This window comes from Micromys minutus (genome assembly GCF_963924665.1).
Source record: "Micromys minutus genome assembly, chromosome: 3".
NCBI lineage: Eukaryota > Metazoa > Chordata > Mammalia > Rodentia > Muridae > Micromys > Micromys minutus.
Window position 1 is genome coordinate 81,199,881 of NC_137972.1, and position 16,499 is coordinate 81,216,379.

A 16,499-nucleotide genomic window follows, 5' to 3' on the forward strand; every position below is an offset into this window, starting at 1 on the left:
TCTAAAGCTGCTCCAGCCCTATCCGCTCCGGAAGCCGCCCTGTATCCTCCTTTGGTGCCTAGGATCGATGCTCAAGGACGTTGCAGCTGCCACAGGGACCAAGCACCTGTGTGTCCGTCTCAGCAGGGACTGCAGCCTGGAGCCCAGCTCCGGGTCTTAATAGTAGCCAGTCGGCGGGCGGGAGTCTCAGCCTCTCAGGGTCGCACCCGGGTGCGTGTAGGAAAGGTGTGGACTGAGGAAAGGAAGCTAAGGTCCCGCCAGGGTCCCGGTGGACATGGGGAGCATAGAAGGGCGGGAAGGCTCCCGAAGTGGTTGGCTCTGGGTATCAGATGCACACCCAGGGGCGTCGCCCTCCAGTTTCAGCCACATAGGGGTTAAGACTCATCTGGAGTTGAACTGCTAGCTAGCTAGCTGGCAGCACTTGGGGGCTGCAGTCCTGATTCCTGCTGGACGGGCGCACACACCCTTCTCTTGGTTCTGATCCTTGGGACCGTCGAAACCTGGAATCGTCCTTTGGTTAAAAGGACCGGCCCCCCACAAACTAGCTTCGAAGCACTGCAGTCGCACCGGTCTGAGTGCAACCAGAGGCGTGACGTGCCAGGTCTCGGAGCAAAGTGTGGTGTCCCCATGGACTTCTGACCGCTTCGGAGTGAGGTCCTTCCAACTGGTCTCTTAACGGATGGTAGCTCCAAATCTCACACACAGTGATCTGACAGTGAACGAACTCGGTGGCCCCTGAGGCAGAATGGCTATGTATCCTTGAACAAGTCCCTTCCTTTCCCCGGACGGGCTGGCTGGGTGCCCCTGCGGTCGCGGCCGCGCATGCTCTCGGACGGGCGGTACTCGGTGCAGGCGGCGGGCGCCCCAGCTGCTTTGCATTGACGCCAGCAGCCGCTGGAGGTCACCGCTGGGGGCTGGGCGCGGCGAGTTGCCCGCAAGACGCGGTCCGGAGGACGGAGCGGGAGCCTCTCGGACGCTCCACGCCCGGGCTTGCGCAGCCGCCTCGGCGCTTCTCGACGGCGCGGCCCGACCCGAGCAGAAGCGCTCGCTCCTTCAGCGCGCCGGTCCCCAGCGTCTCCCACCTAGTATCTCGGAGTGCGGGCGCCGAGGGCTGGGCTCCCCTACGATAGCCCGACTAGGGGCGCTCACCCAGCCACCCGCCGGGCTGAGAAGCGGGCGCCGGGCAGGCGAGCGCCCGTTTCCTCGAGAGTCGGACTAGGCGAGGGCGGCGGCGGTGCAAACGCGGCGCGGGCTCGCGGCTCCCGGTGGCGAGAGCGCAAATCTCCTCCCCCGACAATTCCCCGGAAGCGCGGCGGCCGCCGGCGCGCGCGGCGATGTGAGGGAGACGGCGGCGGCTCCCGCCTCAGGAAGGGCATGTTCGGAGGGGCGTCCGCGGCGCGCCTCCCGCCCTAGCGCCCCCTCCCCACGGCCGCCGCCGCCGCGCCCGCAGCGCGATAAAAGGGGCGGCCGCGCTTCCTGACGCGAGACCCGCGCTCGCCGCTGCCGCCCGCCCGCTCAGGCCGCGATGACACGGCGCCCGCGGCGGCCCCGAGGCGCCGGGCGGGCCGTTTGCTGACCGGATCGCGGCCGCCCGCCAGCGTGTCCGCGGTGCCGCCGCCGCCAGTATGGGCTGCGCCCCGAGCATCCACATTTCCAACAACCGAACGTTGAACCACAGCGACGACGAGGACGTGGACGTCCCGGGCCCCGCGCCGAGGTCCACACAGCGATGGTCCACAGCGTCCGGGCTCGTGGAGCCTCAGCCTCGCGACAGCGGCGCCTCGAAGGTGAGCCGCACCGTGGGGCCCTCTAGGCGGCCGCCGTGGCGTTGACCGACGCCAGCCGCCCGCCTTTGCGGGCTGTCGCGGACCGCGGCATAACGGGGCTGTGACCCGGCGCCTCCGGATCCGCGGTGTCCGTTCGTTCCCGGGCCGGGTCGGAGGCCGGGAGTCAGTTTCTCCCAGAGGGTGGGTGGGAGAGCCCGCGGGTGGGGGACCCGGGATATTCTGGCACGCCCCTGACATGGTAAACCAGGGTGCACTTTGCTCTTGCGGTTCCCGGAGTAGAAAGGCAAGGGTTGTCAACTCTGGGAGGGGTCTTGGACGCCAAAAGTTCCCTCCACCTCACCTCCTGCCTGGCTTATCCCTACCTCTGTCCCCTCTTTGCACAAGCAGTTTCACTTTTCCACTTCTTTGGGGCCATTGAAATGTAACCTGGAACATAGGTTTGGCTTCACTGCACGCGTTATCTGAAGTTCAGGTTTATTAGCATATGTGTGGTATTTAATGCCTGTGTAATTAGAAAACTGTACTGCAGATCTTTGAAGGATTCAGCCGGGCCAAGTTAATCTTTTATGGAGGCAGTCTAAGGTTTTTTGTTTTGTTGTTCGTTGTGTGGCTTCTCCAGAGCCTTTTGCCTCAGCTTTTATCAAAAGTTTCCAGGGCTAAGGTTTTCTGAAGGAAAGATTAAAAAAAAAAAAAAGTTCACAGAGGCACCCGCAGCAGCTTTCCACTAACATTTGGGATTTTGGACTGACATCCCATGTGCTGTAAAACAAACTGGTATGCTTGCTGCAGCGTTTGAACTTAAACCCCTCGTTACTAGGAAGTTTTAAGTATTTTACAATTTTTAAAATTGTTGTTTACTGAGTACTGCAGACCCTCCCAAATTCGAACTATGTAGTTGATTTACTTAACTGTCTTAAATTACTAGCAATCACAATGGCACTTTTTCTGTATGAAAGAGAAGATCTTGTTCAGCTTTCCACACTGGAGTGCTTGTCCTGCCCTACCAATACTCTAAGTGAGAATTCAACCTTGCTCTGATTATCCACAGTTGAATTTTTTTTTCTTTTCTCCTGGGGTTTCTTTAAAGGAACCTGTGATGGCTTTCTTTAGTTTAGACGGTTAGGCCAAACAGCTTTTAATGACAATGAGAAGCTTATATATTAAGTCTAACAGACTTAAAAACAAACATGACACTACAGATGAGGATGAATGTGGGACTCTTATCAGCTGTCACATTTCTTACCCAAATCTAACATTGTTTTCTTTTTCATTAACCAATATTAAATTCCAAAGCCATCCTTTCAGTGAGACACCGTCATCTTACAGGTCTCTTTGTGGTGGCCTGGATGTCTTAAACTTCCTACTAGGCATCCTGTAAACCTCTCCTGTTTAGCAGTTCACCCTTCGGCCTCCCAGAGTTCCTATCCCAAGTACTGCTGTGCCAACAGGCCTTTTCCTGTGTCAGGACCTAGACAATGTGTTCATCCTTACGGCATAGAATAGGCGCTAAAGAAACTGTTGACTTTATTTTTAAGTGTTTACTCATTCGTACTTCTGTTTCTTCGATTTGTGTCCATAGAACAATTAAGATAGACTTTAAATTACCATTAACATCTACAGAGGAGGAGTCAAATTTACAAATTACAGTAGCACAGCCAATAGTAATGAAAGTCCCTCCCATACTTTTATCCGTGAGTTGCCCATACTGATTCCACATCTCAATTATAGACAGGTGAATTTAGATATAACATGTAAATAGAGCAGAGCTAATTACAGCTTCTCTTTAGTTCAATTTTTAAAAATGAAGATATAAATGTACTCTGGAAATTGAACATACATATTAGAAAAGACAAGCTTTAGCAAGATGAAATTACAAGAAATTTGCTTCTTTATTAATAAATATTTTGTGAGCCAATTCTAGTCCGTTAAAATTCTTGGGGCTAGGGGTTTGGCGGTAGCTTGGATCACCATGCCTATCAGGTGAGAGTGAGGGCCTAGTTTGGATCCCAGACCCACATAGGTGTTGGTATGTTCCATAACCCCAGTGTTGGGGCTAAGTTGCATTGGAGACAGGCAAATCTCTGGAACTTAAACCAAAGTAGACAGCCACAAAGATGGCCTCCTGCCTATTCATGTAGGCACACAGGCATATCAACGTGTGCGTGTGCACGTGTGCACACACACACACATACACATATACACACACACATACACATATACACACATGGCCTCTGGTCTCTCCACGTAGGCATGCAGGCACATGGGCACAAATGTGTTTGTGTGTGTGTGTGTGTGTGTGTGTATTCATACTTTAAAATGCAGTAATTCGGGGTATCATTGAGAATTTAAACAAGAAATTCAATGGAGGAAGTTTTATATCCCTATAGCATACAATAAAGAGTTCCTCAAAGTTGCTGAAAAGGTGGTGATTGAATACATTTCAGATTAAACAGTGTATGGTCAATCAGCAAAGTCCCTTCCTCCCTACCCCCTGCTTTTTCTCTTTCTTACACTGTTTTGCTATGTTACCCACAATGGCCTGGAACCTTTCTGTAGTCACCAGGCGATGTCTCTAATCCCATGTCTCTAATCCCAGCACTTGGGAGGCAGAGGCAGGTGGATCTGTGAGTTTCAGGTCAGCTTGGTTTCGAGTTCCAGGACATCCAAACTCCACAGAAAAACGCTGTCTTGTAAACAACACTATACTTATATCTGTAGATAGATCTCTTGTGATCTTCCAAAGGGTGTTTAGAGTTGTATTTCCTAGACCTCTCTGGTTATCCACCCCTTTTTTTGGGTTATGTTGTAGGTAAACCATGGTAGGCTCTGATTCCTTCCATGGGATAACAGTATTCAAGGTACAAGGAATATGCTTAACAGTAGAACTCAGCAAATATGATTTAGTTCTTAGGTACTTTTAAGATCTGGTAATACACTGGGAGGTGAGCATATGAACTATTTAAGTATCACTGAAAATACTCTGGCTGTTTGTTTATCCAGGAGTTATATAGCCTATGTGGTCACAGATAATGAATGCTGTGTTCAGCCTGAACACTTAGGCTTTTATTTTTAATCGGTGTGAGTTTCAACTAACATTTCAATATTGTCTTGTCTCGTCAGGTTTTTAGACTGACTCTGTTTCCCCTTTCCTTAGCTGGGACTTGAGGTACCCTTGAAACATTGGTGCATGGGGAAAGGAGTAAGACACAGAGATCTATTCAGACACCCAATGAGTTGCTGCTGATTGGCTCTGCTCTCAGCCTTCCTCATCAGCTGTGTGGTGGTCAGCCTGTTTGCTGGCTCTCTCAGGCCTTCCGTAAACAGTTGTTGAATTATAGGATTGAGTGAAACAGGCTGTAGAAGTTAAAAAAGAAATCTTCCCTGTTCATGTAAAGGAACCAGTTTTAACCAGATTGGTGGCTGTGAAGTTCAGATTGCTTTTGTGGGAGTTTCTTGTTATTGTTCCTCCGAGAATTTTTCCCAGGGATAAATATATCCATGCTAGTGAGAATTGTTGGCTTTTTCATTTTGTTTTGTTTTGTTTTGTTTGTTTGACATAGGGTCTTACTTTGTAGCTCTGGCTGTCCTAGAACTCAGGTAGACCAGGCTGACCTTGAACTCATGGATCCACCCGCCTCGGCCTCCTGAGTGCTGGAATCAAAGGTGTGCATCCCAGCCCTTGGCTGCATGTTGGTTTTTACAGTTGTAAGGATAGTACAGTACACAGGACTATGCGCTGCACACTCACTACGACCAAACGTCAGTGTCACCATCAGAGCTCCACAGTCGCAGACACATTCCTCTGACCCCCTTTTCTCCTCTTCCTTTCCTGACTTCCCACTCTCTTTTTTTCCCCTCTACCCAGTCTTCTTCCAACTGGCCATTTTTGTCAACCAAAGTAAACTGGTCTCTTAGCTAAAGAATAATTAATATCATTTGTACTAGAATAAAATGGGTTGCCTGATGTTAATTTACAAAAAAAAAAAAAAGTAATTACACCTTACGTTTGTTAAATGAAAGCAGTGTTTTCCTGGTGTGTTGCCTGGTTTTGTCTCCTCACTAACATCACCAGCAGTTTCCCTCTGCAGGTATGGTTGAGAAGGTGAGATTTAATTTGTGCTCTACTGTGAGGTGCTAAGTCCGTCTCTGGAGGGCAGGTGGTGAGTCCTCACTGTTGTGTTCTGACAGCTTTCCATATGTAGAATCTTTTGCCAGGCTTAACTATGAAGAAGTAAACATATTTTCTTGAGCTCTTGTCATATACATAAAGTGTTTTGCATGTCTGTCATCTGTAACATGTCAGAGACATTTCCCACGCTTAGAGGGACACAGTCACTTGGCAGAATAACGAAATCAGATACCACACAGACAATGTTGCTTTAATTTAGGCAAACATACACACATGTAAATTAAGGTCAGGCAACAAGCTTTACTCTGAACTATGTATACATCAAGTGACTAATGTATGTGTGTATGTGTCTCTGTGTGTATAAATACAATACTTACTCTCATTACCACCATAAATTTACATGTAATTTTTAAAGAGATATTATGTCTGAATTCCACCAACTTCCCTGGGTCAACCTTGACCTTTTCCATACTGAAGTAAAGGTTCTGATGGGACCTGTGGTCCCTTCTGGTGCTTACATTGCTCATGAAATGGTCTGGGGACACTGGTTCTCCCTTACCTGATTTACTCATTTGGACTGAGTACTGAATCAGGGAGAGGTTCGTGGTGTGAGCTGACATCTCAGAATAACCTCAAAGGATAGAGTATTTCAGAAAGTTAAAACAACAAATAAAGTCAAAGAGCAGAAGTTAGGATAGGAGTAAGCCCTCAGTGGAGTGAGGTAATCTGAGGCAAGGGACTCTTTCTTAGAGTCAGACCATTTCTGTTGCTAACCCTTGCCATTTCTTGGATGCTCGCGCCTTTGTAAGCCCTGTACTTGTACTGGATGTGTTATAGATGATATCTCCTGTAATCCTTGCAGCCTTGTGAGAGGGCTCACGCCATCTTCTCTTTTGTAGATAAGGAAGACACCAGAGGTTGGAGACTCTCTCAGGGCCATATAATCAAGCTGGGATCAGAACACATTAATCTTTGCTCCCAACTTCCAGACTGTAGCTCTCCTAACTGCCTATCTCATCCCACCCCATGGATTGGCCTTCCATTAGACCAGCTGTTCTTAACCTTCCGGGGTCCAAACAACCCTTTCACAGTGGTCACTGGGACCGTTGGAAAATACAGATGTTTACATTACAACTCATAACAGTGGCAAAATTACACTTAAAAAGTAGCAACGAAAATAATTTTGTGACTGGGTCACCACAACATGAGGAACCGCATTAAAGGGTTGCAGTATTAGGAAGGTTGAGAACTATTGTATTAGGCTACAAATGAATTAGGTCACCTTTTTTTTTTTTTTTTTGTTTTGGTACATTTATTAATGTGTTGTAAGCCACTGATATGGATGGCTAGGAACTGAGCCTAGATCCTTTGAAAGATTCTGTGTTCTTAACCACTGAGCCATCTCTGTGGCTCCAGTCACCTGAGTTTTAATCAGATGTCCTGAATTTCTATTATCATGATGTTGTTAGGCCTTCACTTACTGTGGAAGGTGGATATGGTCCTACTAAGTTCCTGTGTTTGTGGAAGTTGTTCAATGCTGTCCCAGCTATTTACAAAATTAGCTACCCTTTTTCCAGCTATCCTCTTTGCTGTCTGAAACCAGTGGACAGAATCCCTAGGGACTCTTCTCCTTCCCCCTCCTCAGGCCACAGAATCCTTCCTTAGCCTGGCTCCCTGGAGCTGTGTGTTCCCTTTGACCTTTGCCTTGTGTGCTCTCCCTCCCAGAGTTACTCCAGGTCTAACGGAAAGGTTCCTTGAGTTCCTAGCAGAGCTTGCACTTTAAAGGCCTAGGGTTGCTGCTGGAGGCCTTTGCCTGGTGTGTAGGCTGCTTGAGGACAAGGACGATGTCCTACTGTCTTGACACGTCCTGTGTACGCTAAATTATTTGAGGCTGATAGGGCTTTTCCTTCACATTCCCTGGATCTATCTCATCTTATTTAAAGTTAACAAAAATTGTTAGGGTGTGTTGCATGTGTTTTAACAAAAAGCCAAAATACCCTTGAGCTGGTGATTAATCTTTCAGGTTATTAGTAAAGCTTTTTCTCCAGTTTTGGCCATGTTCAAGTTGAGCAATGTTTCTGGGTTTCCTCCCGTTCTACTTTTGTTCGGCTCTGTTTGGTAGGAAGTGGTGGAATATCATGTTTGAGCCTTGTTTTGACAAGTTTGATGTTGCTGTTTCTCAGCTACAGGCATGAAATGTATAGTCTGCCCATTCACCCATACAGGAAGGATGTTGCAAATTTCCCTGAACTTTGGTGTGACTTCAGAGGCCTCGGGCCGGGGGCTCAACAACAGTACCTTTACTTTGTTTGGGTTGGAAGCATAACTTCATGTTCCTTGAGCTCCTCTGCTTTCACTCTTCTTTCAGCTCCTAAGCACTGCTTTAGCTCTTTCCATTGCTAGGGATAGCCCAAACCTCCCCCATGCCATCCCTAAGGTGTTTGGAGTTGATGACTGTTCCCAGGGAGGTAGTATTGAAAGTGGATAGGAGGAGGAGCTAGAGACATGGCTGACATCCACTTCATCTGGAATTGGTAATGGATTGACAAGTCACATGGCTCCATGGCTTAGTGGCAAGGAGTTGTCTAGCACGTGGTAGGATCTGGGTTCAGTCTCCAGCAACTCTTCTCACACATAGATAAAAGAAAAAAGCAAGGATTCAAGATAATACCCTCTGTCTTGGTTAGGGCTTCCATTGCTATGAAGGGACTCTTTGACCAAGGCAACGCTTATAAAGGACATTTAATTGGGGCTGGCTTACAGGTTCAGAGGTTCAGTCCATTATCATCAATTCGGGAGGTATGGCAGCCTCCAGGCAGCAAATGGCACTGAGGAACTGAAAGCTCTACCTCTTCATCTAAAGGAAGTCAGGAACAGACTGTCTTCCAGGCAGCTAGGAGAAGGGTCTCAAGGCCTACCCCACAGTGACACATTTCTTCCAACAAGGTCACACCTCCTAATAGTGCCACTCTCTGGGTCAAGCATATTCAAAGCACCACACCTGCCTTGTAGTAAGATTACTTAACATCTTTGAAAGTGTTTTATTATAGCATGTAAAGACTATTTTAATATCTTTCCCTCTGTTAATGCAGGTGATCGAACCTAGCACTTTGTATATGCTAAGGCAGATTCCTTTCTCCCACCCTCTCTTCTTTAATGATAAGAAGCAGCTAAGTAGCTGCAATATATATATTTTAAAATATATTTATTTTATATATATTTAAAATAATATATATTTTAAAAAATTATTTATTTACATTCCAGTCATTGCCCCCCTCTCTGTCCTCTCTCCCACAGTTTCTCATCCCACTCTCTCTCCCCTTGCCTCAGAGAGAGTGCTCCTCCCCCTACCCCTCACCAGCCTCTTTCTTCCTTGGGAGCCTCAAGTCTCTCAAGGATTAAGTGCAACTTTTTCCATTGAGGCAGACCAGGCAGACCTCTGTTACATATGTGGTGGGGGCCTCGGACTGGCCTGTGTGTGCTCCTGGGTACTGGTTCTGTCACTGGGAGCTCCCTGGTATCTGGGTTAGTTAGTTGAGACTGTTGGTCTTCCCATGGGGCTGCCTTCCCCTTCAGCTTCTTCAGTCTTTCCCCTAATTCAAAAATAGGGGTCCCTGACTTCAGTCCAGTGGTTGGGTGTCAGTATCTGTATCTGTTTCAGTCAGCTGCTGGTAGGGCAGCAGAACATTTTTTAAAAAATGTCTTTTGTGTTGTGTTTCTGCACACCATGGAATGCAAGTGGAGGTCAGAGGACAGCTTATGGGTATTGCTGTTCTTCCCCCGTGTAAATCCCAGGGACTAAATTTAGGTATTCAGGCTTGGCAGCAAGTACCTTTACCCACTGAGACACAGAGGCAGATGAATTGCGCTCTCTCTCTCTCTCTCTCTCTCTCTCTCTCTCTCTCTCCTCACGTTATTTGTAAAAACAGCATAGGACACTGGTCATCTGCACTAGTGTGTAAGTGTGTGTGTCCCAGCAGTCTGTCCGTCTGTCTTCACTTTGGCAGGATCCTTCTCTATGGAGCCTTCACAGGGGCCTGGGCACCTTTGGGAGCCTGAGCTGGAGCCGAAGCCTGGGCCTGGGCTGGAGCTTTGGCCTCTGCCTTGGTTTGAACCTTGGGCCTTGGTTGGCAGAGCCTACGACCCTTGGCCATGTAGCTTCGAATCCTCTTCCCAAGCTTGGGGTGAGCGATGAAAGCCAAACGGCTGAGTTTGTGGCTGGGGCCCTTTGGCATCTTGGGCTTGATGGCCTCAGGCTTCGCAAGGGCTTTGATGGCCTCTGCGCATGCGCTCACTGCCTTTGCATTGTTGGCCTGCGTCTTCTTCAGGCCTTTCTTGTTGTGTGTGCTTCTTGGCAAAACACATGTTTCTCAGGAACTTGGGATCAACCCCTTTAAGAGATTCGTATCTTTGTGACCGGGATTTCTTGATGCCATTCCTGTGCCATTTGCGGGACTGGTTGTATGTGGTGTGGTTCTTGTTCTTGGCCACGTCTGCACGAAGGTAACCCGCGGCTCCTGCTGCGCCTGGGACCGGAAGAGAAAGAGAAAAGCTCTCTCTGTCTTTTTAAAGGATGTATTTAGGCTGGAAGTGGTGATGCACACCTTTAATCTTGGCATTTTAGAGGCAGAGGCAGAGGCAGGCATATCTCTGTGAGTTCAAGGCCAGCCTGGTCTACATAGTAAGTTCTAGGCTAGCCAGTGCATATATATATATTACAGATGGTTGTGAGCCACCATGTGGTTACTGAGAATTGGACTCCGGGACCTCTGGAAGAGCAGTCAGTGCTCTAACCACTGAGCCATCTCTCCAGCCCAAGGATGTTTTGCTAAAGCAGACACACGAAAGGATGTGTGATGAAGGACTATAAATATGGCCCCACAGACAGTGGGAGCTGGAGCGTTGGTTTGCTTCGCTCCGTCTGGCTATTCCTCGGTAACTACATGCATGTATTGACTCGCCTTATATTGTGATTGCTGAGCTCCACTTCTCAAGCGAGAGAGAAACTCACCAAAGGGCTTCTCGTAAGATTCCTGTAAGAAGCTGATTCCTTGGCCTCGGGCCAGTTGGCAAGCCTTGCGACCTCTTCAGAATTGAGCTGCTGCTGGTGGTTTGTGCATGGTGTCTGCCTGCAGAGAGCTGGACTACAGCTGCTGATTAATATTGGGTGTTTGCTACAAGACTGAACTGCTGATATCCTGACAACAAAGATTGGGTTCTCCCCCAATAAAGATTGAGTGTGCCTGCAAAAAAAAAACTATACCTGCAAGTTTCCACATGCTGGATCATATGGCAACTCTCCTTAATTTTTAAATATTTATTCACCTTTAAATAAATGCACATTGCTTTGTATTATTTTTATCAAATAATCTGCATATTTCTATTTTGCTAACTTATAAGAATAGTATTTACCATCTACATCATACCTTATTAATATTCTCTATAATTTTATAAATGTCCTGCATTGCATCTGCTTATGATTCTTCTTTAATCTGGAGCAAACACCTGTTTTGAGGAGATCCTATCCGTCATGCCTTGAGTTATCATTATACCTTTTATTCTTCTGTAATTATTTTTTTTAGAAGTTGCTTTTCTAGTTCGTTGTGTGTTCAGTATATACATGTGTGTGTGCTCGTGTGCAAGGCTGTGTGTGAGCAGACTCACTCTGAACACTTTGTGAGTCATTCCATTGAAGAAAGGCCTCTCCCTAAACCTGGAGCTTGCTTTTTTTTTTTTTTTTTTTTTTTTTAAAGCTAGGCTGGCAGCCAACAAGTCTCAGCAATCCTCCTGTCCCTGCACCACACTGTGCTGGTTTACAGTGTGTGTGAGACCATCCCTAGCATATAGTGGGAACTGGAATCTGCGGGGTTTACAGTGTATGTGAGACTATCCCTAGCATATAGTAGGTACTGGAATCTGTGGGGTTTGCAGTGTGTGTGAGACCATCCCTAGCGTATAGTGGGTACTGGAATATTCGGGGTTTACAGTGTATGTGAGACCATCCCTAGCGTATAGTGGGTACTGGAATATTCGGGGTTTACAGTGTATGTGAGACCATTCCTAGCGTATCATGGGTACTGGATCTGAGTTTGGATCCTCACAGCTATCGCAGCAAGTCCTGCTAACCACTGAGTTCTCTTTTTAGTCCCATACTTTTGTATTTCTTACAAATTGGAAGTTGTATCTAAATAAACTGTATTGATGGTGATTCATATCAGAAGGCAAAATCTGATTAAGCCAATATTATAGATGCTCAGGTTCAGTGGCTTAATATGGCAGCTATGCACATTCTACTGTTGAGTCCTGGTTCTGTTCCGGTTTGTATACCTGCCCATAAAGACTCTTACTAACGATTTGGTGCTCATGAGAAGTAATAGGACCTGTAGGAGGAAAGATTTAGGAGGAAGGTAGGCAGTGAGGGCATGCCCTTGGAGGAGATATTGGACCTCAGCCTTCCTTTTCTTATCTGTTCTTTTTGCCTCTCGGCTGCCAGAGGTAAACAGTGTGTTCTTCCTCTGCCCCAGCGATGTACTGCCTTCTCCTTAGCCTACAAGTGGTAGTGCCAACTGGCCATGAATGGAAACCTTTCAAACCATAAGCCAAAGTAATCCTTCAACCTTAGGAGTTGTTTATTTCAAGTATTTTGTCACAGTTGCATTTGGCACTGTGTGAATGTTCTCACAAGCTCTTCACCTATGGCTTTCCTTTTCTTTAAGAAGGAATTGATAAATTCTTATCAAAAGTAATTCTGATTAGAGTTCATGAATGGTGTTTCTTTAATTCAGTTACTTTTATACATATATTTTCTTTTTTATATTTTATTTCTGTATGTATATTATATAGAAGATTCATATTGGTAATACCTTTTATTTTTCCTATGTGTGCATAGATATTTTAAATTAAAATAATGTTGTTTTGATGCTGGGAATACTTTAAATACTCTACCATTGGGCTGTATTACCAGACCTACATGTAAAATTTGAATAAACACGCATGACTTTTTGTCTTGGCTTTAAAATTTAGCAATAAATTTCAACTGTTTCCTATACCTTATTTCTTATAATTTTTAAGCATAACTTATGACCTGATGCTGTCATGTACATTTCTTCATGAATGGTCCTTTTCTTGGAATTATTCTTAGATGTTTCAACCTATCTTCAAATCAAAATTAATTTTGTTAGGTAAAATTTTAAAACATTTTGGTGCAGTCTAGTGAAAACGTTCCATTTTATTTAAAAATTGTGTTTGTCAGCTTAGATGAGTTATGTTTTATTGGATTATTTTACTTTTATAAGAGATGTATTCTTTAATAGAACATTTGGCTTGACCATATTTGAGAGGCAACTATAAAGTGTTTAGAATAACACATGTCCAGAATCCACTGCATGTAATGAGGAGCTGGGGTCAAACCTCATGTTAATACTCTGCCTGGTGGTCCTGGTGCTTAGTGTGTTTGTGGGAAATGGACCAAGTTATCCCCTCTTGTCATTTCTTTAAAATGTTAGGGATTGAGGATAGAATGTCAGGCATGTGAGGTAGGAGCTCTGTCCTAGCACCCGCTGGTCACTTTATCAAGGCACATAGAGACATGCCTGTCTAATCTCAGGCTTAGAGTTTCAAACTCTGCTGTTGTTCCATAGTTCACACATGTCAGGAGCAATAAAGTAGTCCAGTTCCTAGGATTCCTAAGCTTAAATATCTTCAACTCCATTTTCCTGGAAAGTATTTCATTTAAAGACCTGTACATATACCTGTTTTGTTTTTTTTTTTTTTGTCTTTTGTTTTTAGTTTGTATTTATATAGAGTTGAAATTGTTACACAATGAAGATTATGTTAGTATATAATCATTCATAGAGTATTTGGCTAGTTTAATTGCCTTAACATTTTTCAATAAAAATGGCAGTTTTACTCCCTTTTCTTCCTTAAGCCTTTGTGCTAGGTCTGTTGATATGCTAGGGTTAAAAAACGGGATCCTGAAAGGTCAATAGGTCCAGATGAGGTGAGCTGTAGTAAAACTTTGCTTGGGTATGAAAAAGCCAGGCCTTGTAGTCTAGCAGAATTTTTATAGGCTTCAGAAGACCTTTATGCAGGCAGTGGTAGCTGACTACAAGAGTAGAACACAGTCATTTTCAGTAATGGGGGAAACCAGCACTTCTGTTAAACAGTGCTCTGCAGTGAGATTAGTTTTTGGAGACTAAGAACTAGAAAGTCCTTGAACTCCATTGTAGGCTTTTTCTTTCCACTTCATGTCTGATTTCATATTTTCACATAGGGAGGTCACTAATTCTTTATTATCTTCTTATTCGTTCAACATAATACTTTCTAGCCCCTACCCCCTGTAGGCCAGAGTACTGTCCTAGGTACTTTTTTGAGACAGGGTTTCTTTGTGCAACTCTGGCTGTCCTGGAACTCACTCTGTAGACCAGGCTGGTCCTGAACTCACAGAGATCTGTCTGCCTCTGCCTCCTGACTGCTGGGAATAAAGGTGTGCTCCACCCTGCACTCTTTTAAAAAAAAAAAAAAAAAAGAAGCAATGTGAAGATGAATAGCATAATAAACTCAGCTTCCCCCTCCCTGATCCTGCACTGTGTGTTCATAAATCTGAACGTACTGTTGTTGCTGTGCTCAGCAAAGGCAGATGGAGTTGGAAGACTCAGGTCTGAGTTCTGGCTTTGGCTTATTTAACCGTAGGCCAGACAAAAGCACGTGATTCTTTTGTGAGCCATAGTTTCCTGTATTAAAATGCAGTGTGAGAGAGGGTGTGGGGACATACCTCTGGTTTGTTAGGTTCCTTAAAGCAGCAGATGTTTATCTGTGTACATAACCTACCTTGCTGACCGGTGAGCCAGCGGAGGATGCTAGACTGTAATTCTTCTAGTGCTGCCATATATTCCGATAATGGAAAGGTAAACGAGAATGTGCTGGGGTTTGGCCTATAAACCAAAAAGTCATTTTCAGTGCCAACAATTATGTTAGCCTTGAGATACCAGAACTTCTGCAGTGTAGGCTAACTTCAGTCCCCACAGCCAACCTCTGGGTAATCTTGTCGGTTTATCTCAGGCTCATCTGTTTATGGAATGAGTTTTGTTATGACCTCTTGGTGTGAAGGTGACCTTTGAACTGAACATGTTCTATCTGTGTGCAGACCCTCAAAAATCAGGATAATGTACCTGTCCTGCAGCCAGACCCCAAGCTGGCCTCCAAGTGTGTCATGTGACTTATGCCCTGCCAGCCTCATTCAGAGTCAGCAGTTTCTAAATGGTGGCAATGAAGGCTCTTCTGCTTCTCAGCCACTGTGGAATATACAGATTTTACTGGGATGTTTCTATCTTGTTAACAAGCCTAAAAACAACCGAGTCAACTGACGGGGACTCAATTCTGGAACTGTGAGCCAATTTTAACACCTCCTTTGTTAAGGTGTTTTTTTATGTGTTTTGATACAATGACAGGAAAACCAACATGGGCACAGCAGCTTTTGCCCCAGTGACATAGGTGTATCACCTTCTGGGCATATGGATATATTGTGTTTAAAGAACTTGAAGCCTGCTCCAAGAATGGCAGCACTCAGATATACATGGTGCTGAAGAAGGAGCTGAGAATTGTACATCTGGACCCTTGGGTAGCAAAAAGAACCAGACATTGGGCCTGGCTTGAGCTTTTGAAACCTCAAAACCCATCCCCAGTGGCCCCACCCTTCCTTCAACAAGGTCCTGCCTAATCTTCAAGTAGTGCCACTCCCTGATGACTAAGCATTCAAATATATTAGCCTATGGGGACCATTCTTATTCAAACAATCTCTCTCCCCTCTTTTCTCCTCCCCTCCCCACTTCTCTCAGAAAGGAGCTTGAAAATTTCAACCCTTTAGTCACATGTTTGGTTCCCCTGGCAACTGGCTCCTAGTCTAAGGGCTTTTCATAAGTCATCTCACCAACATAAAAATCCAGGTGTAATTATGAGGCTCATTATGAATAACATACAACATTTCTTATACCTTTATTTTTTTAATTTGTATCAAATTGGGACACACTCATTCTAACTGGTCTTTAATTTAGGTCTTCTCACCTCGGGTTCCTAAGTGCTGGTCTCTCTCTGTTGCCACAGCTAACTTTTTGCCTTTGCTTTTTTTATTTTTTTCCTGGAGCTGCTCCAGAGCTGTTACAGGACAAAAGACCAACCACCTATAACAAAAGCTCTGAGTCAGCAGCTGTGTTCATCTTTTAGTATATCACAGCTGTACTTGTCTGTATTTTTCACTTGGCATTTTTGAGCTTTGTGAGATATGTCACAATTTTTTTTTGTCTTGTTTTGAGACTGTCTCAGATCTCAGTCATCTCTCATTATGAAAGAACACTGGTCCCGGCACCTTAGATGAGGTCTGTGTGCATCCCCCAGTAAAATCATTCCCCGCTTTAAATCATTCTTAGATGACTTTCATCTAATACAGCGTAAGTGCTGTGCAAATAGTTATTATTTGTCTAGGGAGTATCAACAAGAAAGAGAAGTCTGCACACGTCTAGTACCGGCACATTTTTTTTTTTAAAATGTATTTCCTATCCGTGGTTGTTACACTTGCAAGTTTAGAG

At 45.3% G+C, this 16,499-nt stretch overlaps 1 protein-coding gene across 1 annotated transcript in view; it reads left to right on the forward strand.

The window, feature by feature from the left end:
* Positions 1–1,215: 1,215 nt before the first annotated feature.
* The window catches only part of PDE8A (phosphodiesterase 8A), a 112,230-nt gene continuing 96,946 nt past the window's right edge, over positions 1,216–16,499 (forward strand). The window contains exon 1 of the mRNA XM_080915034.1: positions 1,216–1,787. Coding sequence (XP_080771160.1) covers positions 1,626–1,787 — 162 coding nt within the window. The 5' untranslated portion in view covers positions 1,216–1,625. The remainder of the gene's footprint in view (positions 1,788–16,499) is intronic.